The 19,372-nt window shown below is 39.5% G+C and overlaps 1 protein-coding gene across 1 annotated transcript in view; it reads right to left on the minus strand.

The window, feature by feature from the left end:
* Positions 1-19,372, minus strand: part of ctnnd2b (catenin (cadherin-associated protein), delta 2b) — a 123,567-nt gene that overhangs the window by 3,485 nt on the left and 100,710 nt on the right. The window contains exons 15-23 of the mRNA XM_035670918.1: positions 18,747-18,864; positions 17,460-17,513; positions 12,618-12,791; positions 11,048-11,198; positions 8,757-9,009; positions 7,280-7,364; positions 6,963-7,089; positions 2,631-2,759; positions 1,612-1,688 (exon numbers count right to left, since the gene is read on the minus strand). Of these exons, the coding sequence (XP_035526811.1) occupies positions 1,612-1,688; positions 2,631-2,759; positions 6,963-7,089; positions 7,280-7,364; positions 8,757-9,009; positions 11,048-11,198; positions 12,618-12,791; positions 17,460-17,513; positions 18,747-18,864 (1,168 nt within the window). The remainder of the gene's footprint in view (positions 1-1,611; positions 1,689-2,630; positions 2,760-6,962; positions 7,090-7,279; positions 7,365-8,756; positions 9,010-11,047; positions 11,199-12,617; positions 12,792-17,459; positions 17,514-18,746; positions 18,865-19,372) is intronic.

Genomic DNA, 19,372 nt, shown 5'->3' on the forward strand with positions numbered 1-19,372 from the left:
TTTCAGGCTGGACTGGTCTGAACCCGACTGGTACTACCCAATGTGAGACCTGAACTGACCTTCCCAAGCCTATATTTCATCCATGATGTTAGCTTACAAGGCTAATTGAAGGCATTGGCTACACTGTCTCTTTTTTTAACTTTTTTCAATTGCTATCTACAGAGAGAAATGTCTTAATAAATTATAGTTTTACGCAACACAATTGTTAGCATTTCTCAGTGATAAATGACTTGTGTGTGTCAGTGTTTTTTTTGGCCTTTTGTTGGCTTTATTGATAGAGATAGCTGTAGATAGACAGGAAAGGTGGGTGGAGAGAGAGGGGATGACACGCAGCAGCAACTCCGTATATTGTTCGCCAGCTCTACCGACTGAGCTGACCGGGCGTCCACCAATTAACTGATTACTAAAAAAAAAAACATTAGCAGATTTATTGATAATGAAAATAATCTTTGATTGCAGCCCTATGTGTCTATACAGGACAGGTCACAGGTTTATCATGAAAACAGACTTACACCTGTTGGTGACTTGTACATTTTAGATAAAACAATGTGATGCACTTTCCATCATAAGCCATCCGTCTTCCATCACCAGCAAGCGTGAATTAGCAGCACTCATTTTGGTTTAGGTCAGTTTAGTACTATCATACAGTAAAGCCAATTGTATATAATACAGACATGTTTTCAGTGTCATTAGCTCAATAGGTTTTGGTTTACAACAAGGTAGCTGGCTGTCCAGTTCAGAAAATAATATTTAAACACAAAATTGATTTGATTGCTCAGGGGTGACAGCCATCAGTGCTTTCCACTGTTGTGCGTTGCTGTGAGACTGCCAAGTCCAGAGATACAACCAGCCTGAAATACCACTGCCAAAGGGTGTGATGGGTAATATGAAAGGCTTTTACTGGCAACAATACAGAATCAAATGCCAGACCCTAAGAGCAATTCACTGCAGTATTCCTATAAAGTATAAATGTAGGTCTTTAGAAATTTATAGTGACCTTTTTGGACTTCATAGTATTTTTATCCCCTTTGCTGTCACTATTAAATTCCCATATGATAAAGGGACTAGTTTTGCTGTGATATTTTGTCTCCATCTATAGCTTTTTATAGGGTTACTATACAGCAGTTCCTTATTCTCTTTAAGGTTATATGAGTCATAAAGCGGTAAGAAGAGCTTGCAGTGCAGCATGAAAAACGTCAACATCAAAAGAGAAAGATGCAAAGAAGGGCAAGAGACTGAACGAAACTGTTGAGAGTCTTCAAATGTTTTTCCCTCAGAGAACCAGGAATACCTAAAAGCTGAAATGTATTAATAAATCTGCCTTTGGTGTTTTCATTTCTTCCCCTCCATTAACATCTTTCTTTGGTTTGTTCCATGACTAATTCATTCTTCTACCAATTGGTGGCTCATTTAAATGGCAGCTCATAGTGGTAATTTATCACATAAAGGAAGTGACTACTCCAAGATCAAAGCTCTGATATTTCTGCGAGCACAACTTGTCTCAGGGAAGAGAAAAGTGCTGTGTGCTTACATTTTAGGAGTACAGCAATGGCCACATCTGTGCACGTAATGTAATTATGAACAATTTGAAAGAAAAGTGACTTATTGTACCTGATTGTACTTCAGGTCATCAGTAGGCGACACGTATGCTCCTCTGAGTAGTGTGGAAGACCCACCGGAGATTTGACCTGCAGGGACAGAGAGGAGGTGGGCGTGACACATCTTTCATTAAGAATTGAAATGATGGTGAATGATGATGATGAAGGAGAGTCTGGAACTGCTGTCAGTGGGCAAAAATGTCTGCAAACATTACTATAATGAAGCACTGAAACCCTCACTGAAAACACACACATTAATCCCATGGACCCCAGGAAGAGTAGTTGTTTCCAAGGCAACAACTAATGGGGTTTCCAGTACACAATAAATAATTAAAGCATTGTATTGATCAAAATATCACATTATATTAGACTCTATTTATGTCAGGAGCTTACCAACACTCTCTACAGTTCCCTGAGTAGTGAGGGACTCGAGTGACATTTAGTGTTTTTTTTCCAAAATCTCACTGCAACATTGACTTACAGTGACATGTATTTGGCTGTCAACATGACCAGGTGATATAAGATTTGTAATACTTCTTCTTTTTTAACTGATGGATTGTAGAATTTGGATTGTTTAAAAGAAAGTAGCATCTACTGTATGTTCATATCACTAATAAAAGTTAACTTACTGTTACTATTTACTTAAATATAACACCTTGTTGACAATGAGGTGAGAAGACTGAAACCACTCTCACATCTGTATTCTTAATATCAACCTACCACCAGCAGCTAATTAGCTTAACTTAGCACAAAGACTGGAAGGGGCGCAAACAGCTAGCTTGGTTCTGTCAAAATCCATCTTGGAGCTGCTTCCCACTGTTTCCAGTCTTCGTGCTAAGCTAACCATCTCCTCACTCAAGCTTCACCTTTAATACTGTATGAGTGTGGCATCGATTTTCCCGTCCGACTCTCAAGAAAACAGATTAGCGTTTTCCCCAAAATGTTAAACTATTCCTTTAATATCCGTAAAACCTACACTTACGCATGGTTGCTATTTCTTCCAGATACTATGCACACAGCTGAAATTCCTACCGGTCATGGCGTCCTTCCGGGATGTGTGTTCACCCTTGTTGCCATGGTAACTGGCATTGCCAGTTGACTCGTAATCTGCCTTCCTCTCCTTCAACGCCAGCATCTCCCTTGGGGAGGCAGGGGCACTCGCTACACACAAACACACAAACACACAGAGAAGATGTTTAACCCTCAATCCATCATCAACACTATATCGATAAACTTTTGGATTTATAAGAGGGACACAACAAGAGGAAGGACTAGACTACACTGGAGTATTTTATAGAGGAAAGGCCAAAGCGATTTGGAAATTGTACTTGTCTGAGCATCTGAGGTTTTGTATTTACCTGCATGACTCTACACAGCAGTCTGAGGCTTCACTGTGTGCATTTCCTCTAACCATCACCCTGAAATAAGTGAAAAACGGGGGCCACTGGCTGCTGTTTGTATTGTGACTCTGTGAGTATTGTGTCATTCATAACAAATCTACCTTTGTGACCAGGTTGTAATTTCAAAGCGGTAAACACTGAGTCATCCCTCCCTGTCTATCTGGTTTACTCTTGCCTGTGTCTTGTCTTTCACTCTGTCTGGCTGCAGGCCACTCTCTCTCCACCTTTATTTACTACATGTACATATTTTCACCATCTTAAACTCCCACTGGCCTGTTAATCTCTGTCTGTCTTGGCATTACTCACCCTAAAATCCACTTGTACCAAACAGGCCCAAATAGAAAAAGTATCATAGAAAACATGCACACCCACAGGAGGAAGAAAATAACAAATTCTGGACTCTGACAGGCAAAGATAATGAGTTAGGTCTGGTTACCCATGTTGGAAGAAACATGGCTATTGATTCAGTGACATATGGGTGAGTAGCGTTTCCTCTAATATTCAGATCATTATCACCAGCCTTTCACATAGAAGCTGCTGGCTAGAAGAGACAGATGCCGCCTGTCTCTTCTTTTGTCTCTCTTCTATACGTTATAACTTAGTTAGCACTGATCCATACGCTCATTAATGCTCTGCTAATATCACCAGTTTATTATTATCCACACCTACTCGACCAGTTACCCTGTGCCTGCTGCTGCGGTAAACAACTGTTGTGGGAATGTACATATTCCTAAGGCTTTATACACACAATGGAACACTTTCTTTTATATGTGAAAAATTTCCTCAGAAGTGAAATTAAACAAATGGCTTGATGGACCATCTGCTTGCACAGCTGTAAACTGAGAAACAAAATAAAAAATGTGAGATTAGCTTCTAAACCAAACGGTTTATCATTTTTCCACTGCCAGTTGACAGCCTCATAAATCCAGTTCTTAAAAATCCACTTCCAGTATTTTTTTAAAATATATATATATTTATATATATATATATACCTATGTATACATGAAACCTGTATTCATATGCACTCACATAGTCATTTCAAATTGATTTAAATTATGTAGTGAATAATGAATAGAGAGCAATATATCTCCCCAGAGTGAGCTTGTAAAAAGCTCATGAAATACGATGGAAAACATGCAACTTGTTTGGTAATACAGGAGACATGCGTTACGTAAGAGATGGCAACGTCGGTCTCATGTCTGAATGAGCGCATCATATTTGACAATCTAAAAATGAGAGTCAACAGTCGACTATCTTTCTCCAGAATGAATGACTTCACCTTTAAATATATCTTTTAGCTGCATGTATTGCCTGTATTGTTAAGCCTAAAAATTAGTTTCTGCTCAATGAATGCTAAAATATCCCCATTCTTAACAATCTGGCCCATTTCAGTGATATTTTGGAGCTGCCATATTCTATTTAAGTGTCTTCCCGCTAGCAGTCAGTAAAGGATGTGCCCATAGTGGACGTGAGGGCAATACAAATCCACTGCGCATTTTTGTGACAGAAAAATGACTGTGCATTGGTTTTTCAATTTCAAATGAAAAAGTAATAAGGGGGTTCTGACTCACTTCCTTGTGGATACAAGAAAAATAATAAGTATATCCTATCCCCGAAATCCCCGTTTCTACACACAAAGTTTTTCTGATGATTCATTACATACAGTAACATTATTATATGAGTACTGCCCCCCGTCCCCTATGTTACAGGCATAGAGAATATTAAACCGCAGTGGGATCTGTGGAGGATCTGGATCTGTCTGCAAAACAGTGGGAGTCAATTATGCAGCATTCAGACATATCAGTATGACACAGATACTATTTAGAACAAATTTAACTCCACTTAAATGTAAGAAAATGAGCCACAGCATATCAGATCATTGTTGGTATGGCTGTACCTTAGATTCTGGATTGTTGCCACACAAGTTCCATATTATGGGTTTGCTTTGTTCAGTGGTGTGTCTATTAGGGAGCAGGGCGGACAGAATTAAATCTACAACAACACAATGGCTGCTAGCGTTAGCTTTCTTTACAGTTAAACAAGAAAACCTAATTGTTTTTGTTTGGATAATTGGTTACAGGAATATATAGAGTTGATAATGATGGAACTTCAGCCCAGTAAGAATGTGGACAGTGGTGTAGATAATGCCCAAAACCTGTTCTGAATGGGTCTTAGGGTGTGTGGTAAAAAAAAGAGATCTATTTTAAATGCTTAAGCTATCTGATGTCTGACTTTTAGTTTGTCAGAAAAGCTTCCACAAATATCTGTTAAATGAAAACAGTTTTGTGGGCCTTATTTATGTTATGATAACTGTATTCAGAATCAGCAGCACGCAGTCGTGATGTTCATACTCAGTTTATTATTAGAGTAATGTTGTGTGATTGCAGGGATGAAAAATATGTTTATATTTTATGTTAAAAAAGATGATAGTGAATATTATAATGTATACTAACAATGTGACTGCTCCGTATGTGTGTAAGGGCAATCTTGGTATTGTGTGTTTATGTGTCACTGTGTGTAGAAGTACGCAAGGCGATTGGATCTAACAGCACCATCCTCGAATGCCGGGATGGAAATATGTGTATATTTTATATTTAAAAAGGTCCTGATGACACTGCATATGTGTTTACAATCCTATCTGAGAAATTAATTTGCTTGGTCTGAATTCTATGAAAGTAAAAGCCACTTAATGACAATGGGAAAATGAATGATGAATGTTGTCACATTAACAGTGTTGGGCTAGTTACTTATAAAATGCAGTTTATTACTCATTTCCCTTTTAAAAAGTAATATTATTAGTTTACGTTTTACTCCCTGCCAACAGTAATCAGTTACACTACTAGTAATATTACTTTTCTGCTGGTCACCATAAAATCAGTAATAGTGTCTTTTCTCCATGAAATTCAGACTTACAGCGTCCAGTTTTGTTTGTCTAAAATCATAAGTACATGGAATATTTCCAGCTGCTGCTGCTGAATGTAAGTGTTTCTATCCTCCAAACTAGCTTCCTCCACAGTTTCAAAAATGAATCCTGGGATGTGACTGGATTGTTGGATTTCAAATCAGTAATTGGTTACATTATTAACAAAAGTAATATATGCTATTTCTTAACTGTAATATAATTACTGAAATATAATTACTAGTAATGTAGCACTACCCAACACTGCACAATAACGTCATATTAAGAGCACTGTGATACATGTATCACTTCTTTGATCATCTCTTGTGAAAAAAAAAAAAAGTCAGTTTAATAAACCATGAGTTTAAAGGACCAGTGGGTAGGATTTAGTGGCATTTAGTGGTGAAGTTGCAGATTGCAACCAACTAAACACCGCTTGTGTCTGTATTTGACAACTTAGGAAAGACAACAGGCTGTGAAGTGTGCAGGAGAAATTACAGTGGTTGCCAAACTAGCGAAAAACGTGAAAGATCCTATCTACAGCACTTGTTAGTTTGTCCATTCTAGGCTACTGTAGAAACATGGTGGTTCAACATGACGGACTCCATGGAAGGTGACCCATGGCATCTGTAGATATAACATTTTTTTTTTTCTATTACTGAAAGAACATAAAAACACTGTTCTCCAGCACCGATAACACTTCCTCTCGCACACCAGGAGCCAAATATCTCACCAGCACTGTGGCTCTTTCTGTGACCGCCCTGAATGACAAAAAGCCATTACTTTAACACATGAAAAATCCAAAGAGCTCAGAAATACTGAATCCTTGAAAAGCCCATAGTCAAATTCTAATTTTGACAATGCAAGGGCGTAAACTTTTTTTAGGGGGCACGGTGCAAGGATTGTATTTGACAGCAGTATAATTTGTGGGCAGCCGCCGTAGTGTGAAGGTGAAAGCAGACTTCAGCTGTATTTGAGTGGCGTTTGTTTGACTGGACTGTACTGACGGAAAGAGTGATGGAGGACAAAAGGGAAGGCAGGAGAGAGAGGGGGGTTTAGACTCACCTGATCGATTGTTGGGGGAGGTTCGTACGGGAGAGATGGACGGAGTACGAGAGGAAGAATAAGGTCGCTGCCTGTCTCTCTCTATCGTGGAGGAAGAGCCGACAAAATGGTACTGGGAATAGCCATCCTGAAGAAGACAAACGGCAAAGGAAAGGAATGAGGAGAGGAGAAGAAATGAGACCATGTTAGAAATAATCTACATGTCTCACAATGGTATCATTATTACTGTAGTTTCAGTAATACCTACTGAAACTCCAACATTACTGACATCTGCAGTGTAAATACAGCCAGAGCACATTCAGCCATGCAGACTTTACCTTTTTGTAGAGGCTGCGGAGGTCTCTGTATTGCCACATGCTGTTCAGGACTTGAGATGCTGCCTTTACCACTTTAGGACTATGTCTGGGAATTCAGCAGAGAGGAAAAAACACATGCAGTATAAAGCTTGACTGTCCTTTGTTTTGTGCAAGTGGGAGCTATCAAAACATCACAATGCAGAATAATGAGGAAACAGACATTAAAGCAGAAGCACTAGACAAAGTATGTGAAGTAACTTCTCACTGCAGATTCCAAAGATGCAGAATGAAAAATGTCTTCTTTGTCGCTTCAAAAATGGCACTTAAATTGGCCAAATGGAATAATTGTTTGGATGATTGATTGATTGGCCAATATTTCATTCAGCATCCTAAAGGGTTTGACTCAACTGACTAATGGCTGTGGGTGTAATTGGCTCATATGGCCTTATCAGCGTCTAGGAAATTAAACTTTATTTCTTCAAGTCATTTGGGCAAATGTTATTGTTTTGGATTCTGTGATTGCATATCAGGCCCTCACACTGATGCAAAGCAGGGAACTTAAAAAACGGGCTTTGAAGAACAAGAAAATTATGTGTTTATCTGTATTTATCTGCCTTCAGTATCTCCAGAAATGACTGAGGATTTATACTTTGAAAAATAACAGATATTGGTTTTAGCATTTGCTCATTCACACAGCATTGGAGAAAATTAATGCAACTTTTGGATGAAAAGTAAGGACCACATTTGTGTTAAGAATAGTTTTTTGGCACTAAAAGTACCTATTGATTTTTCCCCTAGCTGTTTTCTGTAAATGAAAAGTATCCTAGCTAGATTGGTGGCTCAGCAGCTGCCATTACAGTGTTAATGCAGTTTGGTGAGGTTAAGTTACCTTTGAATCACATACTTAATTGTATTAAATGTAAATTAAGTTGCAGATTGTAACCATTTCACTACAGCTCAGCATTCCAAGCGTGTCGGAGAAAATATAGTGGTGTGAAAGGCCCTTCCTAGAGCCAGTATTTGGTTTGTCCGTTCTGGGCTACTGCAGAAACATGGCGGTTCAACATGGCAGACTCCATATCTTCAGAATCTGCCACGGACATACAAATTTTCAGGCATTGGCTTAGAAAAATTCCAACCACCAAGCTTAAAATCCTGGCGTTTAAATTCAGTGTTCTTATTCTGGATAAATTACTACAAGGCAGTGTTTCGATTGTTACTACGAGGCAATATCAAGATGCACCTGTGGTTCTTGTCTTATCTTCTTGTGGGTACTGTAGTTTTTATTCACATTTGACATATTGAAAAACAAATCATTCTCTGTTCTTTCTAGTCTCAGTTTGATGCTGTTGCAGCGTCTATAAAACTATAAAACTGTTAAAGTTTGCTAAGAACACTGCCCAAAGATCATACTTCCACCAACAACCTCATCTTCTCATCCTATACTTTCTTCACTTCCAACCTCTTCCACCTGACAACTTCTTCCCACTTGGCTTACTTGTCTCCTTTGCTGCGGGCGATGCCGATGAGCTTCTCGATGCCGCCGGCGTCCCTCAGGGCCTTGGTGTTCTCCATGTTCTTGGTGATGACCTCGTGCAGTGCGCAGCAGATAGCCGTGATGGTATCGTCCGACATGGTCTTCCCCACCAGGCTGCTGGTGTTGCCGCCTCCTACTCCCCCGCCGCCGCTGCTGTTGTTGTTGTTGCTGCCCCCAGGCAAACGGTGCACCAGGTCCCTCATGGCGTATTTACCTGTGGGCATGGTGGGTAAGAGTGACAGGGTGGGTAAGAGTGACAGGGTGGGTGGGAGTGGGGTGGAATAATGTAGGTTAAACATTAAAAGGAGAAGACAAAGTGAAAAAAAGACAATTTGAGCTTTTGTTATGCTAACTTTGATCAGTGTTGTATGTATAAGGTTTTTTGACTTTTAATTCAACATTAATGCCAATAAAACATTTACAACACAGTCAGGCCAAGGCAAATACAGTTTTAACTTCTCCCATTAGTAGAAAAAGTTGGCAACGTGTGACGCTGAACTTGACTTATTCTATAGGTGAACTTTATGTGACACTTTTAGTTTCTGAATTTCTGCAGAATATAGTGAAGGATGTAACAATAAAGTTCAGTAACTATTAGCTACACATAATAAGATGATAATATACGTCAATTCTATTCTCAAACAAGAATTGAGAAAGAGTTAAAGGACCCTCCCCTGCTCTCTCCCAAAATTTAAACTCACTTCAGCAAAAAAACAAAAAGAACATGACCCTTCTTCTGTGCTGACCCATCAGCCCCTAATCATTTTATACAGTCCCTGAGTCCCTGCTCTTGTCCTTTTCTTACGTTTAAAACCTATGACAGCTAAAACTCCCAGCTACAGCGAAGAAAATACACCCTTGCTGGGTGGCTGTCAGACAATAATGCTGACTTGGCCAGGAAATCTAACACAGACTGACTACATTTCCCATGACACCCCAGTACTGCTGTCAGGCAATCTTGTCCACTCTGCCCTCTGCCCTTCATTCTGATTGGGTCATCACCCTGGGGTGGTGGTTGTGGCGGCATGTCATGACCAACTGACAGTTCACATCCACACTATATGTGTTTTAGTGCTGGAAAAATCCTGCTGGTGCATGAAGTATACAGTATATACTCCAGATTATTTTGATTCATATATAATAACTTACTAATACTAAATATAATAATAACACACTTAACAAGTGAAAACATAACATGCTGTAGATTACAGAATTAAAACCATTTGTAACTTATATCCAAACTCCCTAAGTTTAACTTTCTTTAAATTTTTGTGTTTTTCCATAAAAAAAAAAAAAACAATACAATTCTCTCCAGATAATCAAAGTAATTTACATATATAAACTGCCTTATAACCGTAAGTAAGCAGTATTGGGAATATACTCAATTATTATAAACATACAAACACGGAAAATAAAGCTCTTAATCAAGTTTGTAAAATGGCAGCAATAAAACAGCAGTTGGCCCACAGCGGACCTGCCTGTGCAGACAGTATTGATATGTACTGCTGAAAGCTCTGAGCAAGCGGCTACACTATATGTTGTGTCTCTAACGCAATTTCATCATGTTAACACGACACATGTGAGGGCAGGACAGTATGTCCTATCAAAATATACATGCATGCCCCGAGGTTTGTAAGATTACAACCTACATGTACGATACACATGAACGGCTGCATTCACATACGTAGACAGCACAAGCATACACACACAGACAGACACAGCTTAGCTCAGAGCCTCAAGCATCAGACAGAGTAAGTGGAAGGAGACATGAGGTTGTTGCTATGGGGACCAGCAGAAAAGCAGAGTTTATTACAGACATCACTCGGTCTCCAAAGGAAAATCAAGCATCAAACCATCAGTCAGAGCAACACTACTGCTACCGGCTTAAGAACTATCTGAATATCTGCATAGATACAGACTTTTTTATTGGACAAACCATTGTCAGTCAGCCAATCCTAACAGTAACAACCCTCGACACAAATGACCTTTTAACCCTTTTTAAATAATTACCGCTAAACATTTCTACAAGTATCACATTCATTATTTAAGTAAGTGACTAATTCTGTAAGCGGGTTAAGATAACTGCTCTTGTTTTCAGTGCCATTATCATCAACTGAGGCAGAATTAAGCACATTAAAAAATTACACTCAAATTAAACTCTTGACTAAAGTTGGTTTGCCTTTTAAATTATGCATTAACCCATTGGCACCTGTTTGGAAACTATCTTTGTTTGCTGGGAATGAACAACTCACCAATGAGCTCCTTGTTTCTGATGTCCAGAGCCATGTTTCTCAGCGCAGTGGCCACAGCACAAACCACCCGGTCGTTGTCTATCCTCAGCAACTCCACCAGGATAGGGAGGCCCTTCTCCTTACGCACTGCAGCCCGGATATACACCGACCACTGGGCGGGACAGAGGATCAGAGATTTGTTTTTATCCCTTATTTCTTTTTTTTTCTTTCTTTTTTTAAAGTTATTTATAGAGAGAGAGGGGATGACACGCAGCAAAGGGGCCGCTGCAGCAACTCTGTACATGGGTCGCCAGCTCTACCGACTGAGCTAACCAGGCGCCTATCCCTTATTTCTGATTGATCATTTCAACTGATGTACCATTTCGGGGCTAACTCCTTTACTGTTATCCAATATTGGCTATTTCTTGTCAATGAAAATTTTGACCTGCAGCATGTGTCTTAACCATAATTCACTAAAACCAAAAATGTCAACCCTAATGGTGGCACTAGAGGAAAGGTCATCAAGATCAGTAGTATTCATTGCCTAAGAACCATGAATATAGGCACCAAATTTTCGATTGAATAGATGTAAATATATCCCACAGGATAAGTGACTTTGACTTTCTGGTCGCGCTAGGGAATTGTTATAGGATCACCAAATTAGTAGGATTCATCCTCTGGGGAACATATCAGGACAAATTGTCATGACAATGGTGAGATATTTCAGTCAGAGACTAAACTTGGTTTGGCGAACGCTCAACAGACCATCCATACAAAAGTACAGTTCTTGTCCAGCTTGAGATATTAAAAAAGTCACAGGGAGATTTCATGAGGATTCATGGAAGTAACGTTAGGTGTGGAACAAAGTGGTGGACTGATGGACCGACAGACCGAAATTGCCATCGAAGTGTTTTATAAAATATTTTTGGGTACTGTAATTAAACAGATATTGAACTTGAAGGTTCATTCTTGACCTTTTAAAGGAGTTCCGAACATAAGGTCTACTTACTTGGTGTTTCTGAAGCTTTCAGCTAAATCTCATGGCTTTTCCCAAAAAAGGAGTTGTTGATCGATGATCTTATATTCACTAGCATTTTCTAAGTTATTGTATTTCATAAGAAAAGGCATCTGTCAAGTGCAGGATTATTGTTAGAATTTGTCCAAAAGCTGTTCACAAGCTGCCCGTCCAAACCAAAGTGCTGTCCATCAAATTAATTGACAGTTAAGACTTAATGAGGCTGGAAAATTACAAACATTTTAAATCTAAAGTGTTCATCAAATGGCCCCCTGTATAATTTATGTTATTATATGTGACATACTGATGAAAATAAGATACTTACTCTGACGTTTAGATGCTATTACATAAAAGTGTTGATTTCAAAGAGATGTCTGCCAAATGGGAATTTAAAAGGGCCAGTCAGTAAGGTTTGCTATCCCACAGCACTTAACCACCAAAACATGGGGGGCTGTTAGGGTTGTTACTTTTCCGTGTGCTGAGATTTCTCACTTTCAGAACCCACAGGAATTTCAATACACTTGTGCAGATGTCCTTTAGTATCACAGGGATATAGGCACAGCACTGGGTCCTTACCTTCCAGCTGCCAGCAGCTAGGTTCTGCAGGGCCCCAGCTGCTCCCTCCAGGGTGTCTGGGTTGGAGCACTCAGACAGCAGTGTGAGGTAGGGCTTGACGATGGTGGGGTGCCATAACATCTGGATGCCTTTCGGGGGCTCCGCCAAGTCTGGAAATGGGCCGACACCGTCCCACTGCGGAAGATGAGACATAATTCAGGATAGAAAAAGCATTTTGAATTCTGTGTGAGGCGAGGTTTGACAGTGGTTGTGTGCCAGCATGGTCCCCTCAGGCAAGAACAGGGAAAGGAGGGAGAGAGATTTACTATTCATAAACAGTGTATAAATAAGGTGGCATTCATCTATTTGTGCGTTCTGTATTTCTATCTCCTCTGTAATTGAAATCTGACATTTCCTCCTGTATTGATGATGCATTTTGAAAGATACACACACATACTGTACTATCCATCAGTAATAACTGTGAAAACGTTGGCTCTTGACTAGAACAGATTTGTCAGTGACACTGCAATATAATTCACACAGATTAGTGGGACTGACATTAGACTAACGTGTGTTGATGTGTAGGCGCATTATGAAAAAAAAATAAATAAATTTGCACCAAAAAATAGTCATTATGAGCTGCCCTGGAGTGGTTATTGGATTGTTTGTTGCATCCCCCTTATTTTTGGAAATAGAGCACTGCACATTTAAATGCAAATATGACACTGGTAAATACCTGCTCTTCATCCAGACTAGGGCTGGTAAATATATTATTCTTTATTGTCCTTTAATGCAATCACATTGAGATTACACAAACGTAGCATGTTATCATTTTGCAAATTTCGTTGGTCCAAATGAATTATTCTGATTAAGCTGGAATTAAGTTATTGGGGTTTTTGTTTTACACTTAAGATATTGTGTTATATATTGTTACAAGACAATATTATTTTATGTGTGTGTGTGTGTCAAACACACTTACTCATTCTAAAAACCTAACCAAACCTGTTTAAATCTGCAAGCAACAGTTAGAAATAAGAAGCTAGCTTTTGTCATTGCGTCAAAATCACAACAATGTAAAAATGTTTTCGATCTGTACCAAACAAACATGTTTTCTTAAATCTGGAAAACAAGATTTGTAGGCCAGGGCATCTCTTCAGAACTGCAATATTTATTTTTTCATTCTGTTTGTCACACATTTTACCTTTATCAAAATAGACTATCCACACAAAAGTACAGCTCGAGACCAGCTCGAGATATTAAAAAAGTCAGCCGGAGACAGCGTTTTTAGTCATTTCACGTTACCTTAATTAGCTAGCTAGCTATAACTGTTAAAATCTGCTAGCAACAGTGAGAAATAAGAAGCCTGCTTGGCCTGTACAGTAGATACTTTATCTGATTCTGATTTGTAGTTGTACTGTAAATATTACTGGGATGTCCCGTATGCTTCCTACTTGTTGTCATTATATAATATCAGTCTAAGTGTTTCTATATGTATTTTGTATAGAAATATCATTCTCCTTCCATCTGCAGTAAGGTAATCTCACATGTCATCTGTTAAGCCTCTGTAATATTACCAACACACTGCACTGGGAAAAACATCTCCCGTACTTCCTTGTTTGCCTTTGACCTTTTTATTATTATTTTTGTTTTAAAGTTATTTTTTGGCCTTTTATTGCCTTTATTGTATAGTGACAGCTGAAGATTGACAGGAAAGGGGGGCGGAGAGAGTGGGGATGACACGCAGCAATGGGCTACAGGTAGGATTCGAACCTGGGCCGCTGCAGCAACTCTGTACATGGATCACTAGCTCTACTGACTGAGCTAACCTGACCTTATTATTTTACTACTTCCTCTTTCCCCTCTCTCCTCTCTCATCCTTTTGTATTTTCTAGCTTCCTCCCTTTGCCTCAGCTTCCCTTACACTCTCCCTTTATGCCCCCTCTCCACCAACATATCCTTTCCTCCTCTCCTCTCCTCATTCTCTCCTCTAATTACCCCAGAGTTGATAGAGTTTTGCCCTCTTCAACAAGCTCCCCAATCGCTACTTCATGGTAATCACCCACAGCTGCACTGGAGTGGAGACAGACAGATAGAGGGGAGAGGGGGAGGGTTACGTATTATCATTACGGAGAGGTTATGATTTGTCCCTTTACAATCTGATCCCAGAGTTAGTTTTAAGATCCCTCATCTCCCTGGTTCTGCTTGTATTCGCAAAAAGTTCATTGAGGGTTCGCTTGACAAATGGAAGTTAAAGGCCTGGCTCATCACTACCATTTAAAAAAAAAAAAAAATCTCGATTCTCTGTCTTTTCTAGAAATGAAAGGGGGGAAAAGCATGCAGGGCTAATGAGCAATACACCCACTCTGATCCACCGGAAGTGCTGGGTTTTCAGTCCCCACAGATTCACTAGAAGTTGTAAAAGACGTCTTCCACTCAACCAGAATGTGACGCTGATTGCTTATTAACATGACAAGAGGCTAGAGTCTACTCCAAGGCAGCCGCTTGGTTTCTGCCAATTCTACAACTACAAGAGGGCTAATTTTTTAACTAAACGGAGGATGAAACTCTGCCTGTTGGCAACAGATGGACAGACCCTGAAATCCAGAGAGAAATACTAAATCGGCTTGGTATGTTTGATTCTGAGCAGAGGTGTACAGAAACGGCTTAATCTGTATGTACAGCTATAATCTCCCGATCCCGCTGTGTGAAAACCTTGTAGCACGTGTTGATGACATTGCGTACAACAAGAAAAAACATAAAATTAAGAAGACACATATTTGTATCACATCATCAAGCTCTTCTTGATACATTAAAGACTTATTCAGTGACCCTAAATAATCAGGGTGGTAGGTGAATATCAGTTCTAGTAGTTACGTGGAAAACAGCTCTGGCTCAAACATCATGAATATCAAAGAAAGCTGCAGTGCATTTATAAATATTCATTTGAGACTAGAGATAGCGTGAACCAGGGATGAACTGAGAAAATGTTCCTGAACTAGAGACAGCGCAGAGCTGCATTACAAAATGAAACACTGGATCCACAATTTGGAAACAAACAAACAGTGACACCTGCTCCGACACAAGACAGATAACAAAATGATTTAAGTGAAAACACACAATGTAGGGATAGAGACTTAAAAAGTACACACTAGATGCTCTATAAAGTCTCAAGATGACAACCTTCTATCTACAGTACTATAATTATGCCTTATTGTTGATGTGGGCATCAGACAGGGAATACAAACCAATAAAGTCACAGCATTAAACAAACAAAGATAAATTCCTCATCCATTATGTACTCGCTGTGTAAATGTAGATTTGTATGTGCTCATTAAAATTCTATAAGATGGGAAATAAGAGGGAAAGGAAAAGGGGAGCATGGGGAGACAAAGACTGTAAGATAAGTCAACAATCAAAGTGCAAATTAAAAACCTTGATGACCCTTGTGGCAAAGTTGCAAACATCATATTGTTGGCAAAAACTGATTAATACATTAATTTAGCCACTAAAGAACAATTAATGTAAACAATACATTTAAACTCCTGACACAGAAAGTACGCAAAACCCACCCACGTAACTGGTTAATATAAGAGTTCATTAGATTCCACACAGAATGTCCATCTGCCACCTCTGCATCCAGCTGCCACGTTCCTGCTTGTTGAAGTAGTTTCTCTTCTCTCATGAGCCCTGAAGCTTATGCGTCAAGCTACATACTCAGCTTTGATTGGGCAGTTATTTCCTGCCATCGCCACTATACTGGCGCACAATGAAGCGGTTCATTTCATGAGAGATCCGTTTCCATGCATCGTTTTCTTAGCCAAGTCCCGGTTGTATGATAAAATTGTATTCTGAGAACCGAGGAGCCTGATTCGATGTGAACTAAAGTGATGGCCGCTGGCATCCTGACGCTTCTTCAGTCTTAATCAGTCCCCTTACTACTGCTAATTGACTACTAGGATGTTTTGTAGATCAGTTTTTCCCCACTTTTTCCAATAAGGAAAGGTGTGTAGGATTTAGTGGCATCTACTGGTGTAGTTGCAGATTGTCCTCCCTTACTTCGCCCTTTGCTTCCAAGCAGTAGGAAAAACTATGTTGGCTGCAAAATGCGCAAAAACCACAAAGGGCCCTATCTACAGCCAGTGTTTGTCCCTTCTGGGTTACCATAGAAACATGGTGGTACAACATGGCGGCCTTCATGGAAGCAACCCGCAGCCTCTGTAGATAAAACCGGCTCATTGTAAGTATCAAAAACACGCAGTTTCTTATATTCAAGTTATTATACACTAATGAAGCCATACCTATGAATATTATATTCAATTTCCACCAATAGATCCTCCTAAATGTTACACACTGGACCCTTTAATATATAGAGAGGACAGATGGTGTGTAGCTAGCTAACGATATCACCCGACTGTGTGTGCCTTTGTGTGTGTGTGTGCTACAGATTAGACTTGGCTGATTTCAGAAGTTAGCATTGCTCACTCTGTATGTCTGAGAAACCAGGCCCTGATCCTCTTTTTGTACAAGCAAGCAGAGGGCAACAGCATTCAGCTGAGACCAAACACAGTCCATTAACTTGTCTGGATATTCATCAGAGGTCTGCTTAGAGGGATTAACAAAGATGGATCCACCATATTATTATTATCATCCAGCATATTATTAACTACATGGATCTGCAGTACTTGAGCACCCTGCCAAAGCAAGAAACCCACTGAACCTTCAGCTGAGGCTGCCAACCACTTTTATCTCACATGTAGCATCAGCAACAAGCATTTAACTGAATAAAGAATTAATCCGAAAAAATGAAGAAACAACAGCAGACATGTTTAAAGACTCCCTTTTTCTAACTCTCTGGTTTCCCACCTGGTCATGTCCCTTCTTTTTCTTCTTCTTCTTGCCCCAGCATCCCCGCCAGTGTCACATAACAGACGTCGAGCTCCTCCCGCCCCCCTGCTGGCTGTGAGACGATCTCTGCCAGCCAGTCGGATATGACAAGTTATCCTCAGGATGCACCACAGTTTCTACGGTCCTGATGGTAAGAGAGAGAGAGATGGGAAAGAAGATAGACATGAAGGAGGGACAGATGGCAATCAGGCGAACAGACAAACACACAAAAAATCTGACTGTAGACACATATGCACACAGACACACTCAGACACTCAAACACACAGACAAATATGAACATACTGTGCAGTGCTGACTGTATAATATACAATATATGAACATAGACACACACACACTTGCTGTGTGCATAATGCGGACAGACACACACACACTAATCCTATTGTTGTGAGTAGCTATGCAGTCAACAGTCTCAGACTTTGATCTTGTGAAGGATTTTTAAGGAATTAAAACTTCACATCTCCACTCAACACACATGCACACACACCCCTCTATACACTGACACAACAGACACTCTTTACACATCAAACACACATCTGTGTAGGCAGCATATATGCAAACACACACACACACACTCTCACTAGTAATGTTTCTGTGTCACTGGCCATCTGGGTTGAGTAATATATGGTGCACTGTACAAAATGACAAGTTCGGTTAAGTTAAGCTTGGGGTTTTATAGTGTATTTTTTGGGTTGTGTGTGTTTCTGTGTCTTTATTTAGTGTAAATGAAACTGTGGTTTGTTATTTCAATATATTATTGAATGATCAGTGATATTTTCTTGAAATAAGTCTTAGTGACAGGTATTAATCAACAGATTCATATATGCCAGTGCAGGAAACTTACCAAGCATTCATTTATTACAGTGTGCAGTTTGTGGCCTGCAAGCCTTTGACATTAACATACAAACAACTTATACAGATTAATATGCATATGCAGTGTATACATACAGTCTACAAAGACACAGATAAAACACATTTGCATATAATCATGTAAATGTATGTAAATCATAAATATTTTTACAGAGTAATCATCATTAAACACATGTTTACAAAGCAAAAAATAACTAGTAATATTTCAATTTTTAAACAGTGATATACACACAAACATGCAAACACACAAACACAAGCACAGGACTTTACAAAATCATTTTCTATCATTGTGTGTATGTGCATCTTTCATTGTTGTTGTTTTGTGTGTGCATGAGCTAGAGGCTGAGAGATTTGGTTGTATGTGTGTGAGAGAGTTACCTTGCTGTCAATCTCACTGCTCCCCAAAGCGGTCTGGATGACGTAGAGCAGAGCGTCTGTCAGACCCTCACACTCCCTCATCCTCCTCCGGGCCTCCTCGCCTGCAGAACTTACATTCCTGTTACACACGCAAACACAAACACAAACACAAACACAAACACACACATGCACCTCATTAATGAAAAACTGAAAACTTTTTACATGTGTGTGAGCACATGTATGTTAAAGCATACTGATATGACACTGCATAGTATGCATGTCTGTGTGACAGAGAGGAGAGAGAGTCTGATGACAATGCCCTTTAAATGTCATACGATTAAAGATGGCTACGAGATGCTTGTGCCCTCACTGTCAGTAAAAAATGGCACCAAAACTCCATTAGTCGCATTTGTTTTCCCAGGTCCTTAATAACAGTCTTCACTGTTTGAGTCTCAAATCTGTGCTTTAAAGGTACAGGGTGTGGTGTTATACAGCTGCAATATGACACATTAACACACATATAAACAGCAAAGACAATATTATATATGACCATTATGCATTTACTGATGTAAACTGTGTTAATGCCTAAATACTCCATTGGTCTGAAACTGACCTTTTCCTGTTATTAGGATTGTAGAACACCAGTG

Source organism: Morone saxatilis, unplaced genomic scaffold, assembly GCF_004916995.1.
Source record: "Morone saxatilis isolate NCDOM2014 unplaced genomic scaffold, NCSU_SB_2.0 Contig23, whole genome shotgun sequence".
Taxonomy (NCBI): domain Eukaryota; kingdom Metazoa; phylum Chordata; class Actinopteri; family Moronidae; genus Morone; species Morone saxatilis.